At 43.3% G+C, this 13,752-nt stretch overlaps 1 protein-coding gene across 3 annotated transcripts in view; it reads left to right on the top strand.

Annotated features, from left to right (window-relative positions):
* ELP3 (elongator acetyltransferase complex subunit 3) overlaps positions 1–13,752 on the top strand; it is a 223,451-nt gene that overhangs the window by 198,155 nt on the left and 11,544 nt on the right. For all 3 annotated transcript variants that reach the window (XR_012579323.1, XM_074536443.1, XM_074536442.1), the window contains one exon: positions 5,099–5,180. Coding sequence is in view for 2 of the 3 variants with exons in the window: in XM_074536443.1 (XP_074392544.1) it covers positions 5,099–5,180 (82 nt within the window). In the remaining variant the exon portion in view is untranslated. The remainder of the gene's footprint in view (positions 1–5,098; positions 5,181–13,752) is intronic.

Raw genomic sequence — 13,752 nt, 5'->3', positions numbered from 1 at the left:
CTCGGCTCCCACCTCCTCCCAGCATTCGATCCTCATTCCCCCAAAAAAATTGGAATTTTGTTTAATTTCGCTTCTTTGCTCCGAGTTGGGATCAAACCAGGATGGGATTGGAGCTCCTGTTTGCTGGAATTTTGGTTTGGGTTTTCCCCAATGGGATCACGTTCAGCAGCCAGGATCCCGCCAAATTCCAGCATTCCCAGATTTCCCTCGGCTCCCACCTCATTCCAGCATTCCATCCTCCTTACCTCACAAAAAAATTGGAGTTTTATTTATTTCCGCTCTTTGGCTCTGACTTGGGATAGAGCCAGGATGGGATTGGAGCTCCTTTTGCTGGAATTCTGTTGCTTCCCAATATTTTTGGGTTTTTCCCCAATGGGATCACATTCCAGTCATAAAATTAAAGTTTTATTTAATTTTGCTCCTTTGTTCTGACTTGGGATAGAGCCATAGATGGGATTTGAGCTCCCTTTTGCTGGAATTTTGGTTTGGGTTTTCCCCAATGGGATCACGTTCAGCAACCGGGATCCCTCCAAATTCCAGCACCAGGTACCCAAAAATTCCCAAATTTCCCTCGGCTCCCACCTCTTCCTAGCATTCCATCTCCTTACCTCACAAAAAAATTGGAATTTTATTAATTTCCACTCATTTTTTCTGACTTGGGATAGAGCCAGGATGGGATTTGAGCTCCTTTTTGCTGGAATTCTGTTGCTTCCCAACCTTTTGGGGTTTTTCCCAATGGGGTCACATTCCAGTCATAAAATTGGAGTTTTATTTAATTCCACTCATTTTATTTGAGTTGGGATCAAACCAGGATGGGATTTGAGCTCCTTTTTGCTGGAATTCTGTTGTTTCCCATTTTTTGGTTTTTTTTTTCCCAATGGGATCCCTCCAAATTCCAGCACCAGGTACCCAAAAATTCCCGGATTTCCCTCAGCTCCCACCTCATTCCAGCATTCCATCGTCATTCCCCAAAAAAATTGGAGTTTTGTTTAGTTTCGCGTCTTTGCTCTGAGTTGGGATCAAACCAGGATGGGATTTGAGCTCCTTTTGCTGGAATTCTGTTGCTTCCCAACCTTTTGGGGTTTTTTCCCAATGGGATCACATTCCAGTCATAAAATTGGAGTTTTATTTAATTCCATTCATTTTATTTGAGTTGGGATCAAACCAAAATGGGATTTGAGCTCCTTTTGCTGGAATTCTGTTGTTTCCCATTTTTGGGGTTTTTTTTCCCAATGGGATCCCTCCCAATTCCAGCACCAGGTACCCACAAATTCCCGGATTTCCCTCTGCTCCCACCCCATTCCATCATTCCATCCTCCTTACCTCACAAAAAAATTGGAGTTTTGTTTAATTCCGCTTGTTTGCTCCGAGTTGAGATGGAGCCAGGATGGGATCTGAGCTCCCATTTGCTGGAGTTCTGATTTTGGGTTTTTTTCCCAATGGGGTCACATTCCAGTCATAAAATTGGATTTTTATTTCATTTCGCTCGTTTGCTCTGAGTTGGGATCAAACCAGGATGGGATTTGAGCTCCTTTTGCTGGAATTCTGTTGCTTCCCAACCTTTTGGGGTTTTTTCCCAATGGGATCACATTCCAGTCATAAAATTGGAGTTTTATTTAATTCCATTCATTTTATTTGAGTTGGGATCAAACCAGGATGGGATTTGAGCTCCTTTTTGCTGGAATTCTGTTGCTTCCCAACCTTTTGGGGTTTTTTTCCCAATGGGATCCCGCCAAATTCCAGCACCAGGTACTCCCAAATTCCCAAATTTCCCTCTGCTCCCACCTCATTCCATCATTCCATTTCCTTCCCCAAAAAATTGGAGTTTTATTTAATTCTGTTCATTTGCTCCAAGTTGGGATCAAACCAGGATGGGATTTGAGCTCCTTTTGCTGGAATTCTGTTGCTTCCCAGCCTTTTGGGGTTTTTTCCCAATGGGATCACGTTCCAATGATAAAACTGGAGTTTTGTTTAATTCCACTCATTTTATTTGAGTTGGGATAGAGCCAGGATGGGATTTGAGCTCCCTTTTGCTGGAATTTTGGTTTGGGTTTTCCCCAATGGGATCACGTTCAGCAGCCGGGATCCCTCCAAATTCCAGCACCAGGTACCCAAAAATTCCCAAATTTCCCTCGGCTCCCACCTCCTTCCATCATTCCATTTCCTTCCCCAAAAAATTGGAGTTTTATTTAATTTCGCTCGTTTGTTCTGAGTTGGGATCAAACCAGGATGGGATTTGAGCTCCATTTGCTGGAATTCTGTTGTTTCCCATTTTTTGGGTTTTTTTTTTCCCAATGGGATCCCTCCAAATTCCAGCACCAGGTACCCCAAATTCCCAGATTTCCTGTGCTCCCACCTCATTCCATCATTCCATCGTCATTCCCCAAAAAAATTGGAATTTTGTTTAATTTAGCTCATTTTTTCTGACTTGGGATAGAGCCAGGGTGGGATTTGAGCTCCTTCATGCTGGAATTCTGTTGCTTCCCAACCTTTTGGGGTTTTTTCCCAATGGGATCACATTCCAATGATAAAATTGGAGTTTTATTTAATTTTGCTCCTTTGCTCTGAGTTGGGATAGAGCCAGGATGGAATTGGAGCTCCTTTTACTGGAATTCTGGTTTGGGTTTTCCCCAATGGGATCACGTTCAGCAGCCGGGATCCCTCCAAATTCCAGCACCAGGTACCCAAAAATTCCCAAATTTCCCTCTGCTCCCACCTCCTTCCATCATTCCATTTCCTTCCCCAAAAAATTGGAGTTTTATTTAATTTCGCTCATTTTTTCTGACTTGGGATAGAGCCAGGATGGGATTTGAGCTCCCTTTTGCTGGAATTCTGTTGTTTCCCAACCTTTTGGGGTTTTTTCCCAATGGGATCAAGTTCCAGTCATAAAATTGGAGTTTTATTTAATTCCATTCATTTTATTTGAGTTGGGATCAAACCAAAATGGGATTTGAGCTCCTTTTTTCTGGAATTCTGTTGTTTCCCAGCTTTTTGGTTTTTTTTTCCCAATGGGATCCCTCCCAATTCCAGCACCAGGTACCCCCAAATTCCCGGATTTCCCTCTGCTCTCACCTCCTTCCAGCATTCCATCGTCATTCCCCAAAAAAATTGGAGTTTTGTTTAGTTTTGTTTCTTTGCTCTGAGTTGGGATTGAACCACAGATGGGATTTGAGCTCCCTTTTGCTGGAATTTTGGTTTGGGTTTTTCCCCAATGGGATCACGTTCAGCTGCCGGGATCCCTCCAAATTCCAGCACCAGGTACCCAAAAATTCCCAAATTTCCCTCGGCTCCCACCTCCTCCCAGCATTCCATCTTCCTTACCTCACAAAAAAATTGGAGTTTTGTTTAGTTTTGCGTCTTTGCTCCGAGTTGGGATAGAGCCAGGATGGGATTTGAGCTCCTTTTTACTGGAATTCTGTTGCTTCCCAATATTTTTGGGTTTTTTCCCAATGGGATCACGTTCCAGTCATAAAATTGGAATTTTGTTTAATTCCACTCGTTTGCTCTGAGTTGGGATCAAACCAGGATGGGATTTGAGCTCCTTTTGCTGGAATTTTGGTTTGGGTTTTCCCCAATGGGATCACGTTCAGCAGCCGGGATCCCTCCAAATTCCAGCACCAGGTACCCCCAAATTCCCGGATTTTCCTCGGCTCCCACCTCCTCCCAGCATTCCATCCTCCTTACCTCACAAAAAAATTGGAGTTTTATTTAATTTCACTCATTTGCTCTGAGTTGGGATCAAACCAGGATTGGATTTGAGCTCCTTCATGCTGGAATTCTGTTATTTCCCAGTTTTTGGTTGTTTTTCCCCAATGGGATCACGTTCCAGTCATAAAATTGGAGTTTTGTTTAATTCCGCTCATTTGGTCCGAGTTGGGATCAAACCAGGATGGGATTTGAGCTCCTTCATGCTGGAATTCTGTTGCTTCCCAACCTTTTGGGGTTTTTTCCCAATGGGATCACATTCCAATGATGAAATTGGAGTTTTGTTTAATTCCACTCATTTTATTTGAGTTGGGATAGAGGCATAGATGGAATTGCAGCTCCCGTTTGCTGGAATTCTGGTTTGGGTTTTTCCCCAATGGGATCACGTTCAGCAGCCGGGATCCCTCCAAATTCCAGCACCAGGTACCCAAAAATTCCCAAATTTCCCTCTGCTCCCACCTCCTCCCAGCATTCCATCTTCCTTACCTCACAAAAAAATTGGAGTTTTGTTTAGTTTCGCTCATTTGCTCCGAGTTGGGATCAAACCAGGATGGGATTTGAGCTCCTTTTGCTGGAATTCTGTTGCTTCCCAACCTTTTGGGGTTTTTTCCCAATGGGATCACATTCCAGTCATAAAATTGGAGTTTTGTTTAATTCCATTCATTTTATTTGAGTTGGGATAGAGCCAGGATGGGATTTGAGCTCCTTCATGCTGGAATTCTGTTGTTTCCCAACCTTTTGGAGTTTTTTCCCAATGGGATCCCTCCAAATTTCAGCACCAGGTACCCCCAAATTCCCAAATTTCCCTCTGCTCTCACCTCCTTCCATCATTCCATTTCCTTCCCCAAAAAATTGGAGTTTTATTTAATTTCGCTCATTTGCTCTGAGTTGGGATTGAACCAGGATGGGATTTGAGCTCCTTTTTGCTGGAATTCTGTTGCTTCCCAACCTTTTGGGGTTTTTTTCCCAATGGGATCACATTCCAATGATAAAATTGGAATTTTGTTTAATTCCATTCGTTTGCTCTGAGTTGGGATCAAACCAAAATGGGATTTGAGCTCCTTCATGCTGGAATTCTGTTGTTTCCCATTTTTTGGGGTTTTTTTCCCCAATGGGATCCCTCCCAATTCCAGCACCAGGTACCCACAAATTCCCAAATTTCCATCTGCTCCCACCTCCTTCCACCAATCCATCACCAAAAATTCCACCAGGAGGAAAAAAATTCCCCGAGGAATTCATCGACCTCAACCCTCCGATATTCCCATTAAAAAAATGGGAATTAAAATTTAATCCCCATTAAAATCCGGGATTTTTTTTGGAACCCATCTTCACGTCCTGCCCTTTTATTTTGACCAAAATTCCCTTTTTTTTCCCGATTTTCCTCTAATTCCAGGGGTTTGGGATGCTGCTGATGGAGGAGGCGGAGAGGATCGCCAGGGAGGAGCATGGGGCTCGGAAAATCGCCGTCATTTCAGGTATTTCCCGGTTTTTTGGGAATTTTTTAAGGATATTTTTATAATCTGAAAATAATTCCCAGTGCTGGAAACATTCCTGAGGTTGGGAGGATTCATCCGGAATTATCCCGGAAAAAGGAGCTGGGAAAAAAACCTGGAGATTTTCATCCTTTCCTGTTTTTTTCTGGGAAATTTGGGTCAGAATTGAGGTTGGACCCAAAATTGGGATTTTGGGAGCTCAGGGAGCTTTTCCAGGTGGGTGGAAATGTGGAATATTCTGGAATTGCTGTTGGAACTTTGGGAATGTGGAAATTCCCTGGGGAGCTGTTCCACCCTCTGGAATACAACAATTGAATATAAATTATAATTAATTGTAATTTATTTATAAATTATTATATATTAATTTTGTCTATTATATTAAAAATTATTATATAATTATTATAGTATATTAGATTATAATTTATATTATATATAATGTATTATATATATTATATTTGATATGCTATGGTTAAAATATAATATAATATAATATAATATAATATAATATAATATAATATAATATAATATAATATAATATAATATAATATATATTGTATATTATATGTTATATATTGTACATTCTATTCTATTCTATTCTATTTATTATATTATATTATAATTATATTATTACATATATTAGTAATTTATTTATACATTATAATATATTATTTATAATTATTTATAAATTTTAATTAATTATATCGTTCTTGTTGCCATAAGAATTTTTAGGGCATTTAACAGCAGAGCTCTGATCCAGAAGGGTTTTTTTTGGGAAAAAATAATAAATTATAATAATTAATTAAATAAATTATAATTAATATATAAATTAATATATATATATACATAATATATATATAATACTATATATGTAAATAATACTATATATATATAAATGATATAATTTAAATTTTAATTAATTATATCGTTCTTGTTGCCATAAGAATTTTAGAGGATTTAACAGCAGAGCTCTGATCCTGAGGATTTTTTTGGGGGAAAAAATTATAAATTATAATAATAATTAATTATAAATAATTATAATTTATAATTAATTTTATTGTTCTTGTTGCCATAAGAAATTTTGGGTATTGAGGAGCAGAGCTCTGATCCTGAGGGGGTTTTTTGGAAAAAAAACCCCAAAAAACCCCAAAAAGCGGAAATGCCCAGCTTGGATCCGAGGCTGCCGATCAGATCCAAAATCTTGGAATTTTCATGGATCGTGGATGAGGGTGAGGGTGGGGACAATGTGCAGGAGGTGCTCCAAGGGAATTTTCTGGATTTTCTGGATTTCCCGGATTCTCTTTGCTGCTGTTGCTGCTCCATCCCTGGAAGCGCCCAAGGAAAATTGGGAATAATCTGGGAATGGGATGGGATTGGAGGGCTCCTCCCACCCAAACCATTCCAGAATTCCAGGATTCCATCTCTCAATCCTTTCCCAGTTTCTGGTGCTGTTTGGTGTCCCAGTCAGAACTGGGAATTCCAGAATTCCATAATTCCATCTCCCAAGGGTTTCCCAGTTTCTGGTGCTGTTTGGTGTCAGTCTGAACTGGGAATTCCATCCAAATTCCAGAATTCCCGGATTCCATCTCCCAGTGGTTTCCCTGTTTCTGGTGCTGTTTGGTGTCCCAGTCTGAACTGGGAATTCCATCCAAATTCCAGAATTCCATCTCCCAATCCTTTCCCTGTTTCTGGTGCTGTTTGGTGTCCCAGTCTGAACTGGGAATTCCAGAATTCCATAATTCCATCTCCGAATCCTTTCCCAGTTCCTGGTGCTGTTTGGTGTCAGTCAGAACTGGGAATTCCAGAATTCCATAATTCCATGTCCCAATCCTTTCCCTGTTTCTGGTGCTGTTTTGTGTCAGTCTGAACTGGGAATTCCATCCAAATTCCAGAATTCCAGGATTCCATCTCCAAGTCCTTTCCCAGTTTCTGGTGCTGTTTGGTGTCCCAGTCTGAACTGGGAATTCCACCTGGATTCTGGAATTCCAGAATTCCATCTCCCAATCCTTTCCCTGTTTCTGGTGCTGTTTGGTGTCAGTCTGAACTGGGAATTCCATCCAAATTCCAGAATTCCATGATTCCATCTCCAAGTCCTTTCCCAGTTTCTGGTGCTGTTTGGTGTCCCAGTCTGAACTGGGAATTTTACCCAGATTCCAGAATTCCAGGATTCCATCTCCAGTGGCTTTCCAGTTTTGGTTTGGTGTCAGTCTGAACTGGGAATTCCACCCAGATTCCAGAACTCCAGGATTCCATCTCCAGTGGTTTTCCAATTCTTGTTTGGTCCCAGTCTGAACTGGGAATTCCACTGGGATTTCAGAATTTTGTGATTCCATCTCCAATGGTTTCCCAGTTCCAGTTTGGTGTCAGTCTGAACTGGGAATTCCACCTGGATTCTGGAATTCCATCATTTTGTCTCCCAGTGGTTTCCCTGTTCCTGCTTGGTGTCCCAGTCTGAACTGGGAATTCCACCTGGATTCCAGAATTCCATGGTTCTGTCTCCCAGTAGTTTTCTAATTCCTGTTTGGGGTCAGTCAGAACTGGGAATTCCATCCAAATTCCAGAATTCCAGGATTCCATCTCCGAGTCCTTTCCCAGTTTCTGGTGCTGTTTGGCGTCCCAGTTTGAACTGGGAATTCCATTCAAATTCCAGAATTCCAGGATTCCATCTCCGAGTCCTTTCCCAGTTTCTGGTGCTGTTTGGTGTCGGTCTGAACTGGGAATTCCACCCGGATTCTGGAATTCCATCATTCTGTCTCCCAATGGTTTTCCTATTCCTGTTGGGTGTCCCAGTCTGAACTGGGAATCCACCTGGATTCCAGAATTCCATAAATCCCTCTCCCAATTGTTTCTTTTTTCCTGTTTGGTCCCAGTCTGAACTGGGAATTCCATCCAAATTCCAGAATTCCAGGATTCCATCTCCAAGTCCTTTCCCAGTTTCTGGTGCTGTTTGGTGTCCCAGTTTGAACTGGGAATTCCACCTGGATTCCGGAATTCCATTGTTCCATCTCCCAGTGATTTTCCTATTTGTGTTTGGTGTCCCAGTCTGAACTGGGAATTCCACTGGGATTTCAGAATTTTGTGATTCCATCTCCATTGGTTTCCCAGTTCCAGTTTGGTGTCGGTCTGAACTGGGAATCCACCTGGATTCCAGAATTCCATAAATCCCTCTCCCAGTAGTTTTCTAATTCATTTTTGGTGTCCCAGTCTGAACTGGGAATTCCATCCAGATTCTGGAATTCCATGATCCCATCTCGGAATCCTTTCCCAGTTTCTGGTGCTGTTTGGGTCAGTCTGAACTGAGAATTCCACCTGGATTCTGGAATTTTGTGGAATTCCAATGGTTTTCCAGTTCCGGTTTGATGTCAGTCTGAACTGGGAATTCCACCTGGATTCCAGAATTTTGTGATTCCATCTCCAATGGTTTTCCAGTTCCGGTTTGGTCCCAGTCTGAACTGGGAATTCCATCCAAATTCCAGGATTCCCTCTCCAAGTCCTTTCCCAGTTTCTGGTGCTGTTTGGTGTCCCAGTTTGAACTGGGAATTCCGCCTGGATTCTGGAATTCCATTGTTCCGTCTCCCAGTGGTTTTCCTGTTTGTGTTTGGTGTCGGTCTGAACTGGGAATTCCACCCAGATTCCAGAATTCCATGATCCCATCTCCGAATCCTTTCCCAGTTTCTGGTGCTGTTTGGGTCAGTCTGAACTGGGAATTCCACTGGGATTCCGGAATTTTGTGGAATTCCAATGGTTTTCCAGTTCCAGTTTGGTGTCAGTCTGAACTGAGAATTCCACCTGGATTCCAGAATTTTGTGGAATTCCAATGGTTTTCCAATTCCTGTTTGGTGTCAGTCTAAACAGGGAATGTTTTCCTGGATGCTGATATCCCTGAATCCTGTTATCCCTGGATCCCATTTCCCCTGGATCTCATTTTCCCTGGATCCTGTTATCCCTGGATCCTGTTATCCCTGGATCCCATTTCCCCTGGATCTCATTTTCCCTGGATCTCATTTTCCCTGGATCCCATTATCCCTGGATCCTGTTATCCCTGGATGCTGATATCCCTGGATTCCGTTATCCATGGATTTTGTTTTCCCTGGATCCTGATATCCCTGAATGTTTTTTTTCCCTGGATGCCGATGTTCCTGGGTCCCATTATCCCTGGATTCCATTTTTACTGGCTCCCATTATCCCTGGATTTTGTTTTCCCTGGATCCCATTTCCCCTGGATCCCATTATCCCTGGATCCTGTTATCCCTGGATTCTGTTATCCCTGAATGTTGGTTTCCCTGGATCCCATTATCCCCAGATCCCATTATCCCTGGATTTTGTTTTCCCTGGATCCCATTTCCCCTGGATCTCATTATCCCTGGATCCCATTATCCCTGGATTTTTTCCTGGATCCCATTTTCCCTGGATTTTGTTGTCCCTGGATATTTTAACCCCTTCGTGCCCATCCTTGCCCCAAACACCCCCAGCATATTCCCAGCCCATTGGGATGAACATTCCCAACAGGGATTTCCCGGGATTCCGAGCCCTTCCCAGCCCATTGGGATGAACATTCCCAACAGGAATTTCCCTTTTCCCGGGATTCCGAGCCCTTCCCAGCCCATTGGGATGAACATTCCCAACAAGGATTTCCCTTTTCCCAGGATTTCCCGGGAATCCAAGCCCTTCCCTGCCCCATTGGGATGAACATTCCCAACAGGAATTTCCCTTTTTCCCTTTTCCCGTAATTCCGAGCCCTTCCCTGCCCATTGGGATGAACATTCCCAACAAGGATTTCTCAGGATTTCCCGGAATTCCGAGCCCTTCCCAGCCCATTGGGAGGAACATTCCCAACAAGGATTTCCCATTTTCCCAGGATTTCCCGGAATTCCGAGCCCTTCCCAGCCCATTGGGATGAACATTCCCAACAGGGATCTCCCCTTTTCCCGGAATTCCGAGCCCTTCCCTGCCCATTGGGATGAACATTCCCAACAGGGATCTCCCCTTTTCCCGGAATTCCGAGCCCTTCCCTGCCCATTGGGATGAACATTCCCAACAGAGATTTCCCATTGATTTCCCAGAATTCCGAGCCCTTTCCTGCCCATTGGGATGAACATTCCCAACAGGAATTTCCCCTTTTCCCGGAATTCCGAGCCCTTCCCTGCCCACTGGGATGAACATTCCCAACAAGGAATTTCCCAGGATTTCCCGGAATTCCGAGCTCTTCCCTGCCCACTGGGATGAACATTCCCAACAAGGAATTTCCCAGGATTTCCTGGAATTCCGAGCCCTTCCCTGCCCCACTGGGATGAACATTCCCAACAGGAATTTCCCAGGATTTCCTGGAATTCCAAGCCCTTTCCTGCCCATTGGGATGAACATTCCCAACAAGGATTTCCCTTTTCCCGGGATTCCGAGCCTTTTCCTTCCCATTGGGATGAACATTCCGAACAAGGATTTCTCCTTTTCCTGGGATTTTCCAGAATTCCGAGCCATTCCCTGCCCATTGGGATGAACATTCCCAACAGGAATTTCCCAGGATTTCCCGGGATTCCGAGCCCTTTCCTGCCCCACTGGGATGAACATTCCCAAAAAGGATTTCCCATTTTCCCTTTCCCCGGAATTCCGAGCCCTTCCCTTCCCATTGGGATGAACATTCCCAACAAGGATTTCTCCTTTTCCTGGGATTTTCCAGAATTCCAAGCCCTTCCCAGCCCCATTGGGATGAACATTCCCAACCAGGATTTCTCCTTTTCCGGGATTCCGAGCCCTTCCCTGCCCACTGGGATGAACATTCCCAACAGGAATTTCCCATTTTCCCAGGATTTCCCGGGATTCCGAGCCCTTCCCTGCCCACTGGGATGAACATTCCCAACAGGGATTTCCCGGAATTCCGAGCCCTTCCCAGCCCATTGGGATGAACATTCCCAACAGGGATTTCCCTTTTTCCCTTTTCCCGGAATTCCGAGCCCTTCCCTGCCCATTGGGATGAACATTCCCAACAGGAATTTCCCATTGATTTCCCAGAATTCCGAGCCCTTCCCTGCCCACTGGGATGAACATTCCCAACAGGAATTTCCCATTTTCCCGGGATTTCCCGGGATTCCGAGCCCTTCTCTGCCCATTGGGATGAACATTCCCAACCAGGATTTCCCATTGATTTCCTGGAATTCCGAGCCCTTCCCTGCCCATTGGGATGAACATTCCCAACAGGGATTTTTTCTTTTCCTGGGATTTTCCTGGGATTCTGAGCCCTTCCCAGCCCACTGGGATGAACATTCCCAACAAGGATTTCCCTTTTTCCCTTTTCCCGGGATTCCGAGCCCTTCCAGCAGGAATCGGGAGCTGCCCCTCCCCTCCCCGCTCAGAAATTGCCATTTTTTGTTCATCTCTTTGCCCATTTCTGGTCATTTTCTGCTCCAGCGCCTCCTTTGTTCCAGCTGGGAACGCCCCCGGGGCCTCCCTGCGTTATCCCGGCCCTGCAATTCCCGATTTTCCATTTCCCAGGAATTGCTGCCTGCTCTGCCTTTTGTTGGGTTTTTTTTGGGTGGTTTTTGGGGATTTTTGGGGTTTTTTTCTGCTCTAAATTTGCTCCTTTTTGCCTTTTAAAAATCCCTCCCAAACCTCAAAGGAAGGATTTTAAAATGTGATGTTCTGCTGCCCACGAGGGGTTAAAAATATAGGGAATGTGGGGAATCCTTGTGGAATATGGAGAATTCCTTCTTTCTTTCTTTCTTTCTTTCTTTCTTTCTTTCTTTCTTTCTTTCTTTCTTTCTTTCTTTCTTTCTTTCTTTCTCTTTTCTTTTCTTTTCTTTTCTTTTCTTTTCTTTTCTTTTCTTTTCTTTTCTTTTCTTTTCTTTTCTTTTCTTTTCTTTTCTTTTCTTTTCTTTTCTTTTCTTTTCTTTTCCTTCCTTCCTTCCGCCCCTTCCTTCCGCCCCTTCCCCTCTTCCCATTTTAATTTCCTTTCCCATTTTTTTCCTTTCCCATTTTCCTTTCCCATTTTCCTTTCCCTTTCCTTTCCTTTCCTTTCCTTTCCTTTCCTTTCCTTTCCTTTCCTTTCCTTTCCCTTTCCCTTTCCTTTCCTTTCCTTTCCTTTCCTTTCCTTTCCTTTCCTTTCCTTTCCTTTCCTTTCCTTTCCTTTCCTTTCCTTTCCTTTCCTTTCCTTTCCTTTCCTTTCCTTTCCTTTCCTTTCCTTTCCTTTCCTTTCCTTTCCTTTCCTTTCCTTTCCTTTCCTTTCTTTTTTTCTTCCTTTCCTTTCTTCCTTTTGTCTCCCTCCCTCCCTCCAGACTGGGATTCAATCAGTCCAGACTGGGATTCAGAAAATCCAGACTGGGATTCAGAAAATCCAAACTGGGATTAAACAAATCCAAACTGGAATTCAGCGAATCCAAACTGGGATTCAGAAAATCCAGACTGGGATTCAACAAACCTAAACTGAGACTCAGCAAACCCAAACCGGGATTCAGGGAATCCAAACTGGAATTAATCAAATCCAAACTGGGATTCAGCAAATCCAAACTGGAATTCAGAAAATCCAGACTGGGATTCAGTGAATCCAGACTGGAATTCAGGGACTCCATACTGGAATTCAATGAATCCAAACTGGAATTCAATGAATCCAAACTGGAATTTAGTGACTCTAAACTGGGATTCAGCAAACCCAAACTGGGATTCAGCGAATCCAAACTGGGATTCAGGAAACCCTAACTGGGATTCTGAAATCCATACTGGAATTCAGTGATTCCGAACTGGGATTCAACTACTCCAGACTGGGATTCAGTGAATCCCAACTGGAATTCAGCAAATCCAAACTGGGATTCAGGGACTCCATACTGGGATTCAGTGAATCCAAACTGGGATTAAGCGAGTCCAAACTGGGATTTGGCAAACCCAAACTGGGATTTGGCGAATCCAAACTGGAATTCAGGGACTCCAAACTGGGATTCAGCGAATCCAAACTGAGATTCAGTGGCTCTAAACTGGGATTGAGCGAATCCAAACTGGAATTCAGCAAATCCAAACTGGGATTCAACAAACCTAAACTGGGATTCAGAAAATCCAAACTGGGATTCAGTGAATCCAAACTGAGATTCAGGAAACCCAAACTGGAATTCACTGACTCTAAACTGGGATTCAGCAAATCCAAACTGGAATTCAGGGAATCCAAACTGGGATTTTGCAAATCTGTACTGGAATTTAGTGAATCCAAACTGGGATTCAGGGACTCCATACTGGGATTCAGTGAATCCAAACTGGAATTCCGTTAATCCAAACTGGAATTTAGTGACTCCAAACTGGGATTCAGAAAATCTGGACTGGGATTCAACAAATCCAAACTGGGATTCAGAAAATCTGGACTGGGATTCAACAAATCCAAACTGGGATTCAGAAAATCTGGACTGGGATTCAACAAATCCAAACTGGGATTCAGAAAATCCAAACTGGGATTCAGAGAATCCAAACTGGGATTCGGCAAATCCCAACTGGAATTTGGCAAATTGAAACCGGAATTCAGCGAATCCAGACTGGAATTCAGTGACTCTAAACTGGGATTCAGTGAATCCAGACTGGGATT

Source organism: Zonotrichia albicollis, chromosome 3 (assembly GCF_047830755.1).
Source record: "Zonotrichia albicollis isolate bZonAlb1 chromosome 3, bZonAlb1.hap1, whole genome shotgun sequence".
In the NCBI taxonomy this organism is placed as follows: domain Eukaryota; kingdom Metazoa; phylum Chordata; class Aves; order Passeriformes; family Passerellidae; genus Zonotrichia; species Zonotrichia albicollis.
Note: the sequence above shows the minus strand (reverse complement) of the source record. Positions and strands in the feature narration are given on the sequence as shown.